The 17545-nt window shown below is 47.7% G+C and overlaps 2 protein-coding genes across 4 annotated transcripts; both read right to left on the bottom strand.

Annotated features, from left to right (window-relative positions):
* Positions 1-846: 846 nt before the first annotated feature.
* Positions 847-9621, bottom strand: LOC135534940 (NAD-dependent protein deacetylase sirtuin-7-like). 2 transcript variants are annotated; one of them, XM_064961724.1, is made up of 10 exons: positions 9468-9621; positions 8882-9019; positions 8499-8603; positions 7904-7974; positions 6961-7033; positions 6738-6836; positions 6388-6624; positions 3487-3567; positions 2836-2942; positions 847-2441 (listed from the first exon to the last, which is right to left on the bottom strand). In XM_064961724.1, the coding sequence occupies exons 1-10, from the start codon at positions 9570-9572 to the stop codon at positions 2234-2236; spliced, it is 1224 nt and encodes a 407-aa protein (XP_064817796.1). In that variant the 5' UTR covers positions 9573-9621; the 3' UTR covers positions 847-2233. The 2 variants fall into 2 exon arrangements, with proteins under 2 accessions (XP_064817796.1, XP_064817797.1); XM_064961725.1 differs by having other exon boundaries at positions 9248-9560.
* An 856-nt stretch (positions 9622-10477) lies between these two features.
* On the bottom strand, positions 10478-16946 carry LOC135534941 (centriolar coiled-coil protein of 110 kDa-like). Of its 2 annotated transcripts, XM_064961726.1 has the most exons (6): positions 16597-16940; positions 15682-15798; positions 15469-15561; positions 12959-13072; positions 12105-12190; positions 10479-11838 (listed from the first exon to the last, which is right to left on the bottom strand). In XM_064961726.1, the coding sequence occupies exons 1-6, from the start codon at positions 16780-16782 to the stop codon at positions 11427-11429; spliced, it is 1008 nt and encodes a 335-aa protein (XP_064817798.1). In that variant the 5' UTR covers positions 16783-16940; the 3' UTR covers positions 10479-11426. The 2 variants fall into 2 exon arrangements, with proteins under 2 accessions (XP_064817799.1, XP_064817798.1); XM_064961727.1 differs by lacking the exon at positions 12959-13072 and having other exon boundaries at positions 10478-11838; positions 16597-16946.
* Positions 16947-17545: the final 599 nt, after the last annotated feature.

Below are 17545 nucleotides of genomic sequence, written 5' to 3'. Positions count from 1 at the left end.
ATGCAATCAGTCAATACAATAAAAAAAAATACAGACTGCTGCAATCTGATTGGCTAAACTCAATGCATAACATCCAGGACGAGCAGAGACTCCTCTACGATGGTGGAGGAACATTTTGTTCCATAAATAAAGCATCATTTCCAATATTAACCCTCTTTCTCGCCATTAAATCCAGTCGAGGAAATCGGCGCTTTTGCAGCCTGAATGTTGTATGTACTGACCGTCCACAGGGGACACGGCTGCATGCATTTCCTTTGGGCGGAAAGATGAAACTACTCAACATCGCCATCTGCTGGCCTTTGGGCTGACTTCACAGAAACAAAAGGGTTATAAATATAGCAAAGTAGAGACTTACCACAAGGCTTCACATTGTAAAACTGCAGCATTGTAATGTTGGTTGTAATCATGGTCACTCAGTGCTCATCATTGCCTTTCTCGGTGTAGAGAGAAGTTGCTCCTAAACGCTGATCCCGAGTCACACCCCCCCCAAACTGTTAAGGTTATGATTGTGGAGGCGGATCCCAGATATGTACTTATGAGAAACTTCCCCATGAGCGTCTTTCTATTAAAAAAAGACGGGAACAGAAGTCACAGTAACATTATGTAAATGTGAGGCAGGGTTCTCCCCATGATTTAACAAGGTGGTGAACACCTGTAACTGCCATTTCCTGCAATCTAGAGCAACAAAATGTAGCGCACCTAAAAATACCTTTTATGGTTGAATTCCCATGTCCAAAATAAAAAATTCCATCGCATGTGTGCTCTCGCCAACAGCTCTCAGGAACAGTGCTGGTATAGTCTACATGACATTACGTCAAACGGCAGTCAAGCATCGAATATCACGTCAACAGAATAAGACCCTCGATATTTATTGAAAGGAGCATCAAGCTCATCACCGTGCACTTTCACCACCCTGTGAAGTTCATCGTAACTTATTTCATCTGTAGCCTAGTAAACGGCATGATTTCCTAACGAGTCTTAGTGAGAAGACCACTTCTGTAATCGCGTGACTAAATTAACTTTAATATGACGGCTATTAAATCAATATTTGCCTATAAAAGCGTTTACACCGACATTTCCTGCATAATACATTTTTACAGACATAAAGATCCCACCTTGTCTACCATATTTTGATATGTAATAACATAAAACGGTTGAGTGGAAACCTGGTTTATGCTTCAAAAGAGTCAGATTATTTGTCAAGTGTTTTCATAGTGGCGTAGCCAGTCCACAAGGAGGGCAGCGACTCTTCTATTCTTTGGGGGAAAAAATGATGTGTAGCACCAAGAAAACACAACATTTAACACTGAGATTCCATCCCAAATGGTACCCTCTTCCCCATGTAGTGTTCTACTTTTGAACAGGACCCATAGAGAGCAGGTTGCCATTTGGGACAAACCCTAAATTCACACTTCCATTATTGTAAAACCAAATGCCTGACAATAACACCATCCAATGACAGATACTAATGCCATGAATGTGCTGTACTGTAATAGGATGGCATCGCCGACGGCAACCCTGAGGAAAGTTAGTAAGGTGCTGTGCATGTAACAAACACAAAACACCACTCCTATGAAAACGACATAAAAGCACCATTCAATTGAAAAACCAAACTCTTAGGTTACAGCCCAATAATCTCTCCTCCTGAAGTGTTCACTACTCCCCACAAACTTAAAGCATTGGTTGAGTGCAGGCATGGATCAGAGGGAATTTCCATATACCGGTCATTTTCATTTAAATCCATGACGGGAAGTGAACAAGTGCACACTTCAGGAGAAAGGGTTTCCACTAGATAGCACAACCACAAAGCCAAAATAGGCTATATCTCATATATATATATATATTTATTTTCTGGGGGGGGGGGGGGGGGGAATTTTGGTCATAATTTAAGGTTAGGCATACGGTTAGCAGTGTGGTTAAGGGTTAAAATGACATTTTAAATTGTGTTAAGAGGCAGGGTTTGTGACTTTGTGGCTGTGGTAACTAGTGACGACCAGAAAGGAGAGATTATTAGGATGCTCCCTCAGGCTTAAAGAGGTAGTATCTGAAACCACAGTAATACGTCATAATACTCTGCATCACAAACAGCTCCGTCTTAGTGAGGTTCTTCCCCCCTCACTTCTTTTTGCTGGTACGTCTTCCTTACTAACAAGGTCCATTTCAAAAACAACCAATCAGAACAAAAAGGAGATGGAAAATCGCGTGTCAAATTTCTACGATGATTAATGTTCTGCTACACCACCTTCCTCCTCTTCCTCTTCCTCCCTTTGGAGTATCCTCGTCCGAACCAGCCTCCTTGTACTGCTGTACCTCCACCCTGTCCCAGGGAGTCTGGTGAGCAGTCCTCCCGGCCAGCGGGCGGAGCTATGAGTTTACGAGTGTAACTGTCCTCCTCTTCTGGTCTCAGCGGTGTGGCCAAGCTGAGTACAGGGTCCTCTGTCCTGATGAAGGAAGGGCAGTTAGGAATGAGTCAGTCAGGGTGATCCAGGTGGGGTGTATTCATTAGTGCACATCATAGCATAACTAATAGCATTCAACTCTGTAACACAGGCTTTATTGGTTCAAGTCAGTGGTTTCCAATCTTGGTCCTGGGGACCCAAAGCGGTGCAATTTAAAAAATGATAGTGCGAGGACAAACGCACCCGATTCAACACCATAACATTCAACTGATCACGACTTGCCTAGTTAAATAATGGGTACATTTAAAAAAAGAACTATTTGCAACGGAAAACTTTTAGCAAAAACAAGTTGAGGTATGTCCCTCCCCGTTCCAACCAGTCTGCTTCCTCGTGAAGACAGCTGAGGTGTGTGTGTGCGTTTTGAGACAGGTCTTACTGGTTGTAGGCAGGGATCTGAATGTTCAGCTCCTCCATGAGGAGACGCATCACGTCGTCACATTTCCCATGGATCTTCAGCGCGGCCAGGTCGTCTTTAGGTGTCCACTAAAACAAGACAGAGGTCATCATCAATCAGGCACCACATTCCCTTTATAGTGCACTACTTGTGACCAGGGCCCTTTATAGTGCACTACTTGTGACCAGGGCCCTTTATAGTGCACTACTTGTGACCAGGGCCCTTTATAGTGCACTACTTGTGACCAGGGCCCTTTATAGTGCACTACTTGTGACCAGGGCCCTTTATAGTGCACTACTTGTGACCAGGGCCCTTTATAGTGCACTACTTGTGACCAGGGCCCTTTATAGTGCACTACTTGTGACCAGGGCCCTTTATAGTGCACTACTTGTGACCAGGGCCCCATCTCTGTGGGAGAACTAAGTGAAATTACATTGAATGATCAAGATTCAACTCGAACACAAAGCCTTTATTGGTTCAAGCCAGTGTTTCCCAATCCTGGGCCTGGGGACCTAAAGTGGTGCCATTAAAAAAAGCATTGTCCAGCCCTAATCATGAATATGTTAATGCTGAGGCAATGCCAGGGCCCAGGATTAGGAGACGCTGGATCATGGTAAGTAGTAGCAAGATGACCTGTAGATTGACGATATAGAGTTTGGGTCTCCTGACAGCAGGTCTATTCATGCTCCATAGACAGCCATACTTCTTCAGCACCTGGTAAAGAGATGGAAAGATCAGTCGAACCACACTGATGACATACAACCGGAGTAGGAGGAGCCAGTCAAGGTTCTACAACTAAAAAACACTCAATTCTATTCAATATTCACAGAAGTCCTATTTCATTATGCATTCAATTGTCCTGTGAGGTGGCAGCACTCTGTTTTAGTCTATTAATCCGGACAGTCCTACCTTCAGGCTTTATTGATGCTGTGTGTTGGTACATGTGGTCCTGTCCTTACCTTCAGGCTTTATTGATGCTGTGTGTTGGTACATGTGGTCCTGTCCTTACCTTCAGGCTTTATTGATGCTGTGTGTTGGTACATGTGGTCCTGTCCTTACCTTCAGGCTTTATTGATGCTGTGTGTTGGTACATGTGGTCCTGTCCTTACCTTCAGGCTTTATTGATGCTGTGTGTCGGTACATGTGGTCCTGTCCTTACCTTCAGGCTTTATTGATGCTGTGTGTCGGTACATGTGGTCCTGTCCTTACCTTCAGGCTTTATTGATGCTGTGTGTCGGTACATGTGGTCCTGTCCTTACCTTCAGGCTTTATTGATGCTGTGTGTTGGTACATGTGGTCCTGTCCTTACCTTCAGGCTTTATTGATGCTGTGTGTTGGTACATGTGGTCCTGTCCTTACCTTCAGGCTTTATTGATGCTGTGTGTTGGTACATGTGGTCCTTACCTTCAGGCTTTATTGATGCTGTGTGTTGGTACATGTGGTCCTTACCTTCAGGCTTTATTGATGCTGTGTGTTGGTACATGTGGTCCTGTCCTTACCTTCAGGCTTTATTGATGCTGTGTGTTGGTACATGTGGTCCTTACCTTCAGGCTTTATTGATGCTGTGTGTTGGTACATGTGGTCCTTACCTTCAGGCTTTATTGATGCTGTGTGTTGGTACATGTGGTCCTGTCCTTACCTTCAGGCTTTATTGATGCTGTGTGTTGGTACATGTGGTCCTGTCCTTACCTTCAGGCTTTGCTGATGCTGTGTGTTGGTACATGTGGTCCTGTCCTTACCTTCAGGCTTTATTGATGCTGTGTGTTGGTACATGTGGTCCTGTCCTTACCTTCAGGCTTTACTGATGCTGTGTGTTGGTACATGTGGTCCTGTCCTTACCTTCAGACTTTATTGATGCTGTGTGTTGGTACATGTGGTCCTGTCCTTACCTTCAGGCTTTATTGATGCTGTGTGTTGGTACATGTGGTCCTGTCCTTACCTTCAGGCTTTATTGATGCTGTGTGTTGGTACATGTGGTCCTGTCCTTACCTTCAGGCTTTATTGATGCTGTGTGTTGGTACATGTGGTCCTGTCCTTACCTTCAGGCTTTATTGATGCTTTGTGTTGGTACATGTGGTCCTGTCCTTACCTTCAGGCTTTATTGATGCTGTGTGTTGGTACATGTGGTCCTGTCCTTACCTTCAGGCTTTATTGATGCTGTGTGTTGGTACATGTGGTCCTGTCCTTACCTTCAGGCTTTATTGATGCTGTGTGTTGGTACATGTGGTCCTGTCCTTACCTTCAGGCTTTACTGATGCTGTGTGTTGGTACATGTGGTCCTGTCCTTACCTCCAGGCTTTATTGATGCTGTGTGTTGGTACATGTGGTCCTGTCCTTACCTTCAGGCTTTATTGATGCTGTGTGTTGGTACATGTGGTCCTGTCCTTACCTTCAGGCTTTACTGATGCTGTGTGTTGGTACATGTGGTCCTGTCCTTACCTTCAGGCTTTATTGATGCTGTGTGTTGGTACATGTGGTCCTGTCCTTACCTTCAGGCTTTACTGATGCTGTGTGTTGGTACATGTGGTCCTGTCCTTACCTTCAGGCTTTATTGATGCTGTGTGTTGGTACATGTGGTCCTGTCCTTACCTTCAGGCTTTATTGATGCTGTGTGTTGGTACATGTGGTCCTGTCCTTACCTTCAGGCTTTATTGATGCTGTGTGTTGGTACATGTGGTCCTGTCCTTACCTTCAGGCTTTATTGATGCTGTGTGTTGGTACATGTGGTCCTGTCCTTACCTTCAGGCTTTATTGATGCTGTGTGTTGGTACATGTGGTCCTGTCCTTACCTTCAGGCTTTATTGATGCTGTGTGTTGGTACATGTGGTCCTGTCCTTACCTTCAGGCTTTATTGATGCTGTGTGTTGGTACATGTGGTCCTGTCCTTACCTTCAGGCTTTATTGATGCTGTGTGTTGGTACATGTGGTCCTGTCCTTACCTTCAGGCTTTATTGATGCTGTGTGTTGGTACATGTGGTCCTGTCCTTACCTTCAGGCTTTATTGATGCTGTGTGTTGGTACATGTGGTCCTGTCCTTACCTTCAGGCTTTACTGATGCTGTGTGTTGGTACATGTGGTCCTGTCCTTACCTTCAGGCTTTGCTGATGCTGTGTGTTGGTACATGTGGTCCTGTCCTTACCTTCAGGCTTTATTGATGCTGTGTGTTGGTACATGTGGTCCTGTCCTTACCTTCAGGCTTTATTGATGCTGTGTGTTGGTACATGTGGTCCTGTCCTTACCTTCAGGCTTTATTGATGCTGTGTGTTGGTACATGTGGTCCTGTCCTTACCTTCAGGCTTTATTGATGCTGTGTGTTGGTACATGTGGTCCTGTCCTTACCTTCAGGCTTTATTGATGCTGTGTGTTGGTACATGTGGTCCTGTCCTTACCTTCAGGCTTTATTGATGCTGTGTGTTGGTACATGTGGTCCTGTCCTTACCTTCAGGCTTTATTGATGCTGTGTGTTGGTACATGTGGTCCTGTCCTTCAGGCTTTACTGATGCTGTGTGTTGGTACATGTGGTCCTGTCCTTACCTTCAGACTGGAGCCCAGGCAGAGGATAACATCAGCCCTCTCCGCAGCGTTCAATGCCCCCCTCCAGTTGAGAGGCTGCTCCAGGGTGCCCCTCTCCCCGAAATGTACGATGGTGTCCCTGAGCTCGCCCCCGCAGTGGGCGCACCGCCGCCCCGTCCCGTGCCGGTGCCTCGCGGTGCGCTCCGTCACGTCAAAGAGTCGCACAAACTCCCTCACCGGGGAACAGGAAGTACACACCTGTAAAACAGGAAATGTCAGAATAATACAGTGAGTTCTTTAGGTGGAACATACTGTATGTACTGTATATACTGTATGTACTGTATATACTGTATGTGGTGTGTGTGTCCTACCTCGATGAACATGTTGCCGTGCAGCTCAGAGAGGGTGTGTCTGGGAAGACCGCTACGCAGGTGGAGCCCATCACAGTTCTGAGACACTACGTGCTGCACCTGCACACACACACAAATACCAAACACACGTTGGAAATCATCATACAGACACCTCAAAACCTTTCAAATATCGGACGAAGCTACAAGCACAAGGTCCATGACGACACACAACCAGCTCACTGACCATGTTCTCCTCAAGCAGCATCCTGATACACATGTGTGTGAGAGTAGGTGCTGCTTCACTCAGGTCTGACGAGCTGTTGAGAGAGAGATGACTTAATTACATGCAGTAGGACGAAGATGCCATCTTGTTGACTTAATTACATGCAGTATGACGAAGATGCCATCTTGTTGACTTAATTACATGCAGTAGAAGATGCCATCTTGTTGATCTAATTACATGCAGTATGACGAAGATGCCATCTTGTTGACTTAATTACGTGCAGTATGACGAAGATGCCATCTTGTTGACTTAATTACATGCGGTATGACGAAGATGCCATCTTGTTGACTTAATTACATGCAGTATGACGAAGATGCCATCTTGTTGACTTAATTACGTGCGGTATGACGAAGATGCCATCCTGTTGACTTAATGACATGCAGTATGACGAAGATGCCATCTTGTTGACTTAATTACGTGCGGTATGACGAAGATGCCATCTTGTTGACTTAATGACATGCAGTATGACGAAGATGCCATCTTGTTGACTTAATTACATGCAGTATGACGAAGATGCCATCTTGTTGACTTAATTACATGCAGTATGACGAAGATGCCATCTTGTTGACTTAATTACATGCAGTATGACGCAGATGCCATCTTGTTGACTTAATTACGTGCAGTATGACGAAGATGCCATCTTGTTGACTTAATTACGTGCAGTATGACGGAGATGCCATCTTGTTGACTTAATTACATGCAGTATGACGAAGATGCCATCTTGTTGACTTAATTACATGCAGTATGACGAAGATGCCATCTTGTTGACTTAATTACATGCAGTATGACGGAGATGCCATCTTGTTGACTTAATTACATGCAGTATGACGAAGATGCCATCTTGTTGACTTAATTACATGCAGTATGACGAAGATGCCATCCTGTGTACTCCAGCCTGTCTCACCTGACAGCTCTGCCCTTCTGTAGCTGTGTCCAAACCCCATTTGGTCCCCTGTAGTCTGGGATGGACGCTGCCTGCAAAACATGACACAGAAACATGTCACTCTTGTCCTGATGGGTGACAGGTAGCCCAGCCGAGTGGGCCAGTAACCGGAAAGGTCGCTGGTTCGAAACTCAGAGCAGACGAGGTGAAAAAAATCTGCCGATGTGCCATTGAGCAAGGCCCTTAACCCTAATAACTCGTGTAAGTTGAATAAGGTGTGCTACCTCTGGAAAAGTTCAAGAACGGCTGGGGGTCCCCGAGGAGACGATTTGAAAAAGGCTGTATGAGTGCACACCGTAGAAAACGTTTCGCAATGAAAACAAGCATTTCATTTTGGTTCAGGTTAGTCCCTCCCCGTTTTAGCCATTCGGTTCCTGAGAAAACACCCCAGAACAAAGTTATACCCTGACCCCAGATCTGTTTGTGCTCTTGCCAACTCCACTGCTGTCAAATATTTGGTTGGCATGACAACGTGCGTTGACATGATAGCATAAATAAACTGTCCCTGAGACCAGTGCAGCACAGCCCGTGTGACATACAGAGCCCCAGTATTTACCGTGCTGATCCCGGCTCCAGTGTAGATAACCAGGTGTTGAGCCTGTCTGACTGCCTCAGCCAACTGTCCTACTTTACACCTCAGGTCCTCTGGATCATCAAATACCTACCACAACACAAAGACAGGGAGACATATCCAGCAAACGCCATGCTAATAGTCACCCCTCCTAGCCTGGCGTTTCAGGTCGGTAAAGACAAAAGACATGAGACAAGGAGAGAGCACGGCACTTAGACCATGTTATTGGTAGCCTGGGTGCCAGTCTGTTTGTGCCAACTTCCAATGGAATTGTCATGTTTGAAGTGACAAGCAGTTGGGAAGATCGCCCAAACAGATCTGGAACCAGGCTGTGTTATTGGGCAGTTCTAAAGACGTGTCAACCAGACCTCTTCTTTTTTCTTCTTTAGGACGTTCCTGCGGACCTGCCGCGAACACAGCTCCTGTACGGTGTCCTGGTGCAGAAGTAGATCCGCAGACTCCTCCTGTGTCCGCTCACTCTCCTGCTTCTTCAGGATCTTAGCTACCTGGAAAGGAGGCGACGATAGATAATTACATGTACAAATTGTATAAAGCGTAGGAGTGCTGATCGAGGATCAGGTACCCCCTGTCCATGTGATCTAATAGGGAAAACTGATCCTAAATCAGTACTCCTACTCGGAGAAGCTTTATATGAGCCCTGAACATTTCGGTAGTCATTGCCAGGTGCTTATTTTACATTGAGAATGACGCAAAGGAATGCAATAGTTACTAACTTTGGAATACATGAATGGGCAATATCTACTCTTGACAATGTCACTCGGTATGAACACTGTCAGAGTTTTATCCAAAGTTCTCAACATTGTTAAACGTTGCAATGCATTGCAATAAGTGTGATTTTGCAAGCCACCGGTGTAGCTTGCTAGCCGGCTAGCATAACATCTAGCTAGCTTGTAAACAGTGGACTACACAAATCTCCAGTCTCTCCTCTCTGACCAGTTTGAAACTCTTCCGCTGGATTTCCCTTTGCAGTATTTCAGCCTTCTCTTTAGCTTTTCTCTCATCCCGAGAAGACGCGCCTGTGTCTGGTTTCTCTTCCATTCTCACAGACGTGGAATCAGACAGACAAACAAACCAACGACAGCTATGGACGGATGTCGTCGAATAGACCAAATGCAGCTTTCGAAAAAAACTGCGCCCACTGGCGTTCTCACAATATAAACGTTTACTAGAACTCAGAAATTAATTGTAAAACTATACCGAACAAAAATATAAATGCAACATGTAATGTGTTGGTCTCATGAGCTGAGATAAAAGAGCCTACATACGCACAAAAAGCTTATTTCGCTCAAATTTTGTGCACAAATTTGTTTACATTCCTGTTCGTGAGCATTTCTCCTCTGCCAAGATAATACATCTACCTGTCAGGTGTGGCATATCAAGAAGCTGATTAAACAGCATGATCATTACACAGGTGCACCTTGTGCTGGGGACAATAGAAGGACACTAAAGTGTGCAGTTTTGTCACACAGGACCACAGATGTCTCAAGTTTCAAAGGAGCATGTAATTGGCATGTGACTGCAGGGATGTCCACCAGAGCTGTGGCCAGAAAATGTAATGGTAATTTCTCTACCATAAGCCACCTCACATCATTTAAGATAATTTGGCAGTACATCCAACTGGCCCCCCAACCGTAGAGCACGTGTAACCACACCAGCCCAGGTCCTCCACATCCGGCTTCTTCACCTGGGGGACTGTCTGAAATCAACCACCAGGACAGCTGATGAAACAGAGTATTTGTTTGTATTAAAGCCCTTTTGTGGGGAAAAAACTCATTCTGATTGGCTCCCATTGGTGCCCTCCAGGCCCACCCATGGCTGTGCCCCTGCCCAGATCATGTGAAATCCATAGATTAAGACCTCATGAATTCATTTCAATTGACTGATTTCCTTATATGAACTCTTAACTCAGTAATATCGTTAATTGTTGAATGTTGTGTTTATATTTTTGTTCAGTTTACATTCAACCAACCTGACAAGTACATTTTTTATTAAAAAACATTTATTAAAAAACACTTCTAAATAATTTAGAACAAAAACAGTAGGAAAGATGAACACTCAGAACAGACCTTCAAATATAGACTTGGGTTTTCTAGGCTTTGGTTGCATTGCCATCCCAATACTGTACCACAAATTGGTATAGGAAATATAAATAGTATAAAACATGTAAAACTAACATATTACAAACAGTGTGTCCAAAAACAAGTCCTGAGGTCTTGTGGTAAGAATAGATTGTCACATACAGTATGTAGTAGCTAAGATGCATTTGAATGCAGTGAGTTGTGCCTTTGTAGAATACAATCAAGTTCAAATACAATACTTTCCAGATGTCCACTGGTTAGCAAGAAACACTATGGAAGCGTCCCAAATGGCAACCCTTTGTAGTGCACTACTTTTGACCAGGGCCCATAGGGGCGTATTGTTTTAGGGTTAAGTGAGATGGATTGTGTGTGTATATCTTTTTAGGTATCAACAGTATTCATTATCTGGGTCAAGGGAGGGACTACCTGAACTTGTCCAATAAGAAACGCTTGTTTTCGTTTTCCATAAAAATGTCCACTAATGAATATGACCCTGAATTTGTCCAATAAGAAACGCTTGTTTTTGTTTTCCATAAAATGTCCACTAATGAATATGACCCTGAATTTGTCCAATAAGAAACGCTTGTTTTTGTTTTACAAAACATTTCCACTAATGAATTTGACCCTGAACTTGTCCAATAAGAAACGCTTGTTTTTGTTTTACAAAACATTTCCACTAATGAATATGACCCGGAACTTGTCCAATAAGAAACACTCATTTTCGTTCTCCTGTGCAAAACGTTTTGCTACAACACTGTGCCAAAATGAACACGACCCAGTTCCGGTCCAGTCTTGCCTGATAAGTAGATCATCTTCACCGAGATCTGCGGGACTGGGTGGTCTTGGGGACCCTTTGAGGGTTGGGTCGAAAAGACCCACGCATCCGCTTCACGACGTCCCCCTCTGCCCCAGCCAGAGGGCCCTTCTGACCAGCTACAACCCCAGCCCCCCTCTGCCTCTCTGCCCCAGCCAGAGGGCCCTTCTGACCAGCTACAACCCCAGCTCCAGTCCCCCTCTCCCCCTCTGCCCCAGCCAGAGGGCCCTTCTGACCAGCTACAACCCCAGCTCCAGTCCCCCTCTCCCCCTCTGCCCCAGCCAGAGGGCCCTTCTGACCAGCTACAACCCCAGCTCCAGTCCCCCTCTCCCCCTCTGCCCCAGCCAGAGGGCCCTTCTGACCAGCTACAACTCCAGCTCCAGTCCCCCTCTGCCTCTCTGCTGTTTTCCTCCTGATGGGAGAAGAGAGGGGAACAATAGATTGATTAGTGAGACAGTTGAACTCTTTTACTAGTATCATAATATCACTTTGGTGGGCAGTAGTCACTGCCTGGGCTGTACTAGCTTCTATAACCAAACATGTTATTAACACAACCCTAACCTTGTGCTGATAACCCTGAACATACAAGTCATACACTTGCGGTCTTGCTCTGACAATGTCTGTTTTATTTCCAATAACTATCTGGTCTAGTGACACATTTTCTATTACAGGACTCACATCATGACTCCTCTCTTCCTCTCCAGGGCTTTCTGTGTAGCAGCTGACAGAGAACTCTTCCCCCTGGTCGACCCCGTTTCCCCAGTCTGTGGACCCACACACACACACACACACACACACACACACACACACACACACACACACACACACACACACACACACACACACACACACACACACACACACACACACACACACACACACACACACACACACACACACACACACACACACCTTAAATTTGTGTATGCTGATGTATATTTGTTCTACATTCAATCCTAATCTTTCTATCCAGACCCCAAAGCATCTCATGTTGGAGGCTTTATTGTGCACTAGGAAGTCACTAATTGTGTCCCAAAATATCTCAAATGTCATCATGATACCTACATGCTATTTGTCGGGTTTAGAGGGCGATTGTAGTGTTAACGTAGAGATAGTTGGGGATTTTGGCTGTGAGGTCCTTTGTCTACATCCCCAGTCTGATGAGGTCATGTCTCTGTGTGCAGTGTGAAAGATGTTGCTCACTAATGCTAGAGCAATTTCTAACTAGCGTTAGCATAACGACTGGAGGTCTATGCTTTATCTTGGCCAGGTCTTTGTTGTAAATGAGAACTGGTTCTCAACTGGCCACCTGGTTAAATAAAGGTGCAAAAAAAAATTTTTAAATAAAAAAACGTCTTGATGAAGGTTTAACTGCCAAAACGCGTTAGCCTGATGGACAAAAATAAAAAATAAAGTAAAACTATTTTACATTTTAGAGTGTCGCCGTCTCCCAATGTTCTTGAAATGTTTTTCTGCCCCCCCCCGCCCAGTGGTTACCTTGCGTTTCAACAACCCCCCCGCCCCGTGGTTACCTTGCGTTTCATCTCCCTGTCCCTGGCCAGCTGTCTGTCCCAGCTGATGATCTGCATCCTGTCTCCTGCTGACAGACAGAAGATGTCCTGGACCTCATAACGCGCCGAGCGGAGCTGGAACAAGACACCGCTCCTGAGAAGTAGTCTTCTGTGTGTAGAGACGGTGTTGTGCACGCCAGAGTGTGTGTGTAGAGACCGTGTTGTGCACGCCAGAGTGTGTGTGTAGAGACGGTGTTGTGCACGCCAGAGTGTGTGTGTAGAGACGGTGTTGTGCACGCCAGAGTGTGTGTGTAGAGACGGTGTTGTGCACGCCAGAGTGTGTGTGTAGAGACGGTGTTGTGCACGCCAGAGTGTGTGTGTAGAGACGGTGTTGTGCACGCCAGAGTGTGTGTGTAGAGACGGTGTTGTGCACGCCAGAGTGTGTGTGTAGAGACGGTGTTGTGCACGCCAGAGTGTGTGTGTAGAGACGGTGTTGTGCACGCCAGAGTGTGTGTGTAGAGACGGTGTTGTGCACGCCAGAGTGTGTGTGTAGAGACGGTGTTGTGCACGCCAGAGTGTGTGTGTAGAGACGGTGTTGTGCGCGCCAGAGTGTGTGTGTAGAGACGGTGTTGTGCGCGCCAGAGTGTGTGTGTAGAGACGGTGTTGTGCGCGCCAGAGTGTGTGTGTAGAGACGGTGTTGTGCGCGCCAGAGTGTGTGTGTAGAGACGGTGTTGTGCACGCCAGAGTGTGTGTGTGTGTAGAGACGGTGTTGTGCACGCCAGAGTGTGTGTGTGTGTGTGTAGAGACGGTGTTGTGCACGCCAGAGTGTGTGTGTAGAGACGGTGTTGTGCACGCCAGAGTGTGTGTGTGTGTAGAGACGGTGTTGTGCACGCCAGAGTGTGTGTGTGTGTGTGTAGAGACGGTGTTGTGCACGCCAGAGTGTGTGTGTAGAGACGGTGTTGTGCACGCCAGAGTGTGTGTGTGTGTAGAGACGGTGTTGTGCACGCCAGAGTGTGTGTGTGTGTAGAGACGGTGTTGTGCACGCCAGAGTGTGTGTGTAGAGACGGTGTTGTGCACGCCAGAGTGTGTGTGTGTGTAGAGACGGTGTTGTGCACGCCAGAGTGTGTGTGTAGAGACGGTGTTGTGCACGCCAGAGTCTGTGTGTAGAGACGGTGTTGTGCACGCCAGAGTGTGTGTGTAGAGACGGTGTTGTGCACGCCAGAGTGTGTGTGTAGAGACGGTGTTGTGCACGCCAGAGTGTGTGTGTAGAGACGGTGTTGTGCACGCCAGAGTGTGTGTGTAGAGACGGTGTTGTGCACGCCAGAGTGTGTGTGTAGAGACGGTGTTGTGCGCGCCAGAGTGTGTGTGTAGAGACGGTGTTGTGCGCGCCAGAGTGTGTGTGTAGAGACGGTGTTGTGCGCGCCAGAGTGTGTGTGTAGAGACGGTGTTGTGCGCGCCAGAGTGTGTGTGTAGAGACGGTGTTGTGCGCGCCAGAGTGTGTGTGTAGAGACGGTGTTGTGCGCGCCAGAGTGTGTGTGTAGAGACGGTGTTGTGCACGCCAGAGTGTGTGTGTAGAGACGGTGTTGTGCACGCCAGAGTGTGTTGTGCACGCCAGAGTGTGTGTGTAGAGACGGTGTTGTGCACGCCAGAGTGTGTGTGTAGAGACGGTGTTGTGCACGCCAGAGTGTGTGTGTAGAGACGGTGTTGTGCACGCCAGAGTGTGTGTGTAGAGACGGTGTTGTGCACGCCAGAGTGTGTGTGTAGAGACGGTGTTGTGCACGCCAGAGTGTGTGTGTAGAGACGGTGTTGTGCACGCCAGAGTGTGTGTGTAGAGACGGTGTTGTGCACGCCAGAGTGTGTGTGTAGAGACGGTGTTGTGCACGCCAGAGTGTGTGTGTAGAGACAGTGTTGTGCGCGCCAGAGTGTGTGTGTGTGTGTGTGTGTGTGTGTAGAGACGGTGTTGTGCACGCCAGAGTGTGTGTGTAGAGACAGTGTTGTGCGCGCCAGAGTGTGTGTGTGTGTGTGTGTGTGTGTGTGTGTGTGTGTGTGTGTGTGTAGAGACGGTGTTGTGCACGCCAGAGTGTGTGTGTAGAGACAGTGTTGTGCGCGCCAGAGTGTGTGTGTGTGTGTGTGTAGAGACGGTGTTGTGCACGCCAGAGTGTGTGTGTAGAGACAGTGTTGTGCGCGCCAGAGTGTGTGTGTGTGTGTGTGTGTGTGTGTGTGTGTAGAGACGGTGTTGTGCACGCCAGAGTGTGTGTGTAGAGACAGTGTTGTGCGCGCCAGAGTGTGTGTGTGTGTGTGTGTAGAGACGGTGTTGTGCACGCCAGAGTGTGTGTGTAGAGACGGTATTGTGCGCGCCAGAGTGTGTGTGTAGAGACGGTGTTGTGCACGCCAGTGTGTGTGTGTGTAGAGACGGTGTTGTGTGTGCCAGAGTGTGTGTGTGTGTGTGTAGAGACGGTGTTGTGCACGCCAGAGTGTGTGTGTGTAGAGACGGTGTTGTGCGCGCCAGTGTGTGTGTGTGTGTTAGTTACCTGCAGTGTGACTCTCTCCTGCAGCACCAGGTCTTGCCTGCTGTCTCTCCCAGGGCTCTGGGGCTGGAAGGACTGTAGGAACTGCTGCGTGTCCTTAGGGAGGGACACGCACACACACAGTCATACACAAAATAAATGATTAAACACACATCCGTAAATCACATCTTCGATAAATCCCATGATGGGCTGTGTGTTTGAGACTGTGTGTGTCACCTTGATGGTACATAGCAGCTGTCCCACTCTCTCTGTGTGTAGGAGCCTCCTGGTTAGGTATCCCTTCACTGCTGCTGCCACCAGGGGACCGTAACACACAGACAGACACCTGGGAGACTGAGGGGAGAGAGGAGAAGGGGAGAGAGGAGGAGGGGGTGGGGAGAGAGAGGAGGGGGTGGGGAGAGAGAGGGAGGGGGTGGGGAGAGAGAGGAGGGGGTGGGGAGAGACGAGGAGGGGGTGGGGAGAGAGAGGAGGGGGGTGGGGAGAGAGAGGAGGGGTGGGGAGAGAGAGGGAGGGGTTGGGGGAGAGAGGTGGGGAGAGACGAGGGAGGGGGTGGGGAGAGAGAGGAGGGGGTGGGGAGAGAGAGGAGGGGGTGGGGAGGGAGAGGAGGGGGTGGGGAGGGAGAGGAGGGGGTGAGGAGGGGAGGGGAGAGAGAGGAGGGGAGGGGAGAGAGAGGAGGGGGAGGGGAGAGACGAGGAGGGGGTGGGGAGAGACGAGGGAGGGGGTGGGGAGAGACGAGGAGGGTGGGGAGAAACGAGGGGGGTGGGGAGAGAGAGGAGGGGGTAGGGAGAGACGAGGAGGGGGTGGGGAGAGAAGAGGAGGGGGTAGGGAGAGACGAGGAGGGGGTAGGGAGAGACGAGGAGGGGGTAGGGAGAGACGAGGGGGTGGGGAGAGACGAGGGGGGTGGGGAGAGACGAGAGGAGAAATACCAATTCTGTCAATGACAACCAATTAATTTCCCACCCAGATTCTCAAGGTCCTTTCAACTGGTGGCCAACTGTAGCTGTAGACACACACACACACACACACACCCTGACTTGAATCATCCTACAACTAACTGTTGTGCTTCTCACTTGTTGATTATAAACTGAACATCCAAATATACAAAGTCAGTCAGGTGTGAATTGAATTTACCCGTGAGGGGGAGTCTGGGTCTGAAAGGAGGGATCCTGCTGAGGGGGAGAATAGAGGGATGGAGAGGGGGAGGGAAGAGAGGGGGAGGAGGGAGGTTGTGGTGTCCCCTAGACATGCGCTGGATGTGGGGCAGGAGGACACAGGGAAGGACAAACTCTGGAGTAGCTGGTAACGTACGGCCAGCATCTAACAGATGGGAGAGAGGAATGAGAGAGAGAGAGAGAGAGAGAGAGAGAGAGAGAGAGAGAGAGAGGGGAATGAGAGAGAGAGATGAATGAGAGAGAGAGCGAGAGAGAGAGGGGAATGAGAGAGAGAGATGAATGAGAGAGAGAGCGAGAGAGAGAGGGGAATGAGAGAGAGAGAGAGAGAGAGAGAGGGGAATGAGAGAGAGAGAGAGAGAGAGAGGGGAATGAGAGAGGAATGAGGGAGAAAGAGAGAGGAATGAGAGCGAGAGAGAGGGGAATGAGAGAGAAAGAGAAAGAGGAATGAGAGAGAAAGAGTAGGAGAGAGGGGAATGAGAGAGGAATGAGAGAGAAGAGAGAGAGAGAGAGGCAAGAGAGAGGAAAGAGAGAAAGAGAGAGAGGAAAGAGAGAAAGAGAGGAATGAGAGAGAGAGAGGAAAGAGAGGAAAGAGAGAAAGAGAGAGGAATGAGAGAGAGAGGAATGAGAGAGAGAGAGCAAAGAGAGGAATGAGAGAGAGAGAGGAAAGAGAGAGAGAGAGGAAAGAGGAAAGAGGAGAGAAAGAGAGAGTAATGAGAGAGAGAGAGAGAGAGAGGGAATGAGAGAAAGAGGAAAGAGAGAAAGAAGAAAGAGAGGAAAGAGAACGAGAGAGAGGAATGAGAGAGAGAGAGGAAAGAGAGAGAGAGAGAGAGGAAAGAGAAAGAGAGAGAGGAAAGAGAAAGAGAGAGAGGAATGAGAGAGAGAAAGAGAGAGAGAGGACCATTAGCGCT

The sequence above is a fragment of the Oncorhynchus masou genome, unplaced genomic scaffold, assembly GCF_036934945.1.
Source record: "Oncorhynchus masou masou isolate Uvic2021 unplaced genomic scaffold, UVic_Omas_1.1 unplaced_scaffold_4201, whole genome shotgun sequence".
NCBI lineage: Eukaryota > Metazoa > Chordata > Actinopteri > Salmoniformes > Salmonidae > Oncorhynchus > Oncorhynchus masou.
The sequence above is the reverse complement of the archived record's forward strand: the minus strand, read 5'-3'. Positions and strand labels throughout refer to the sequence as shown.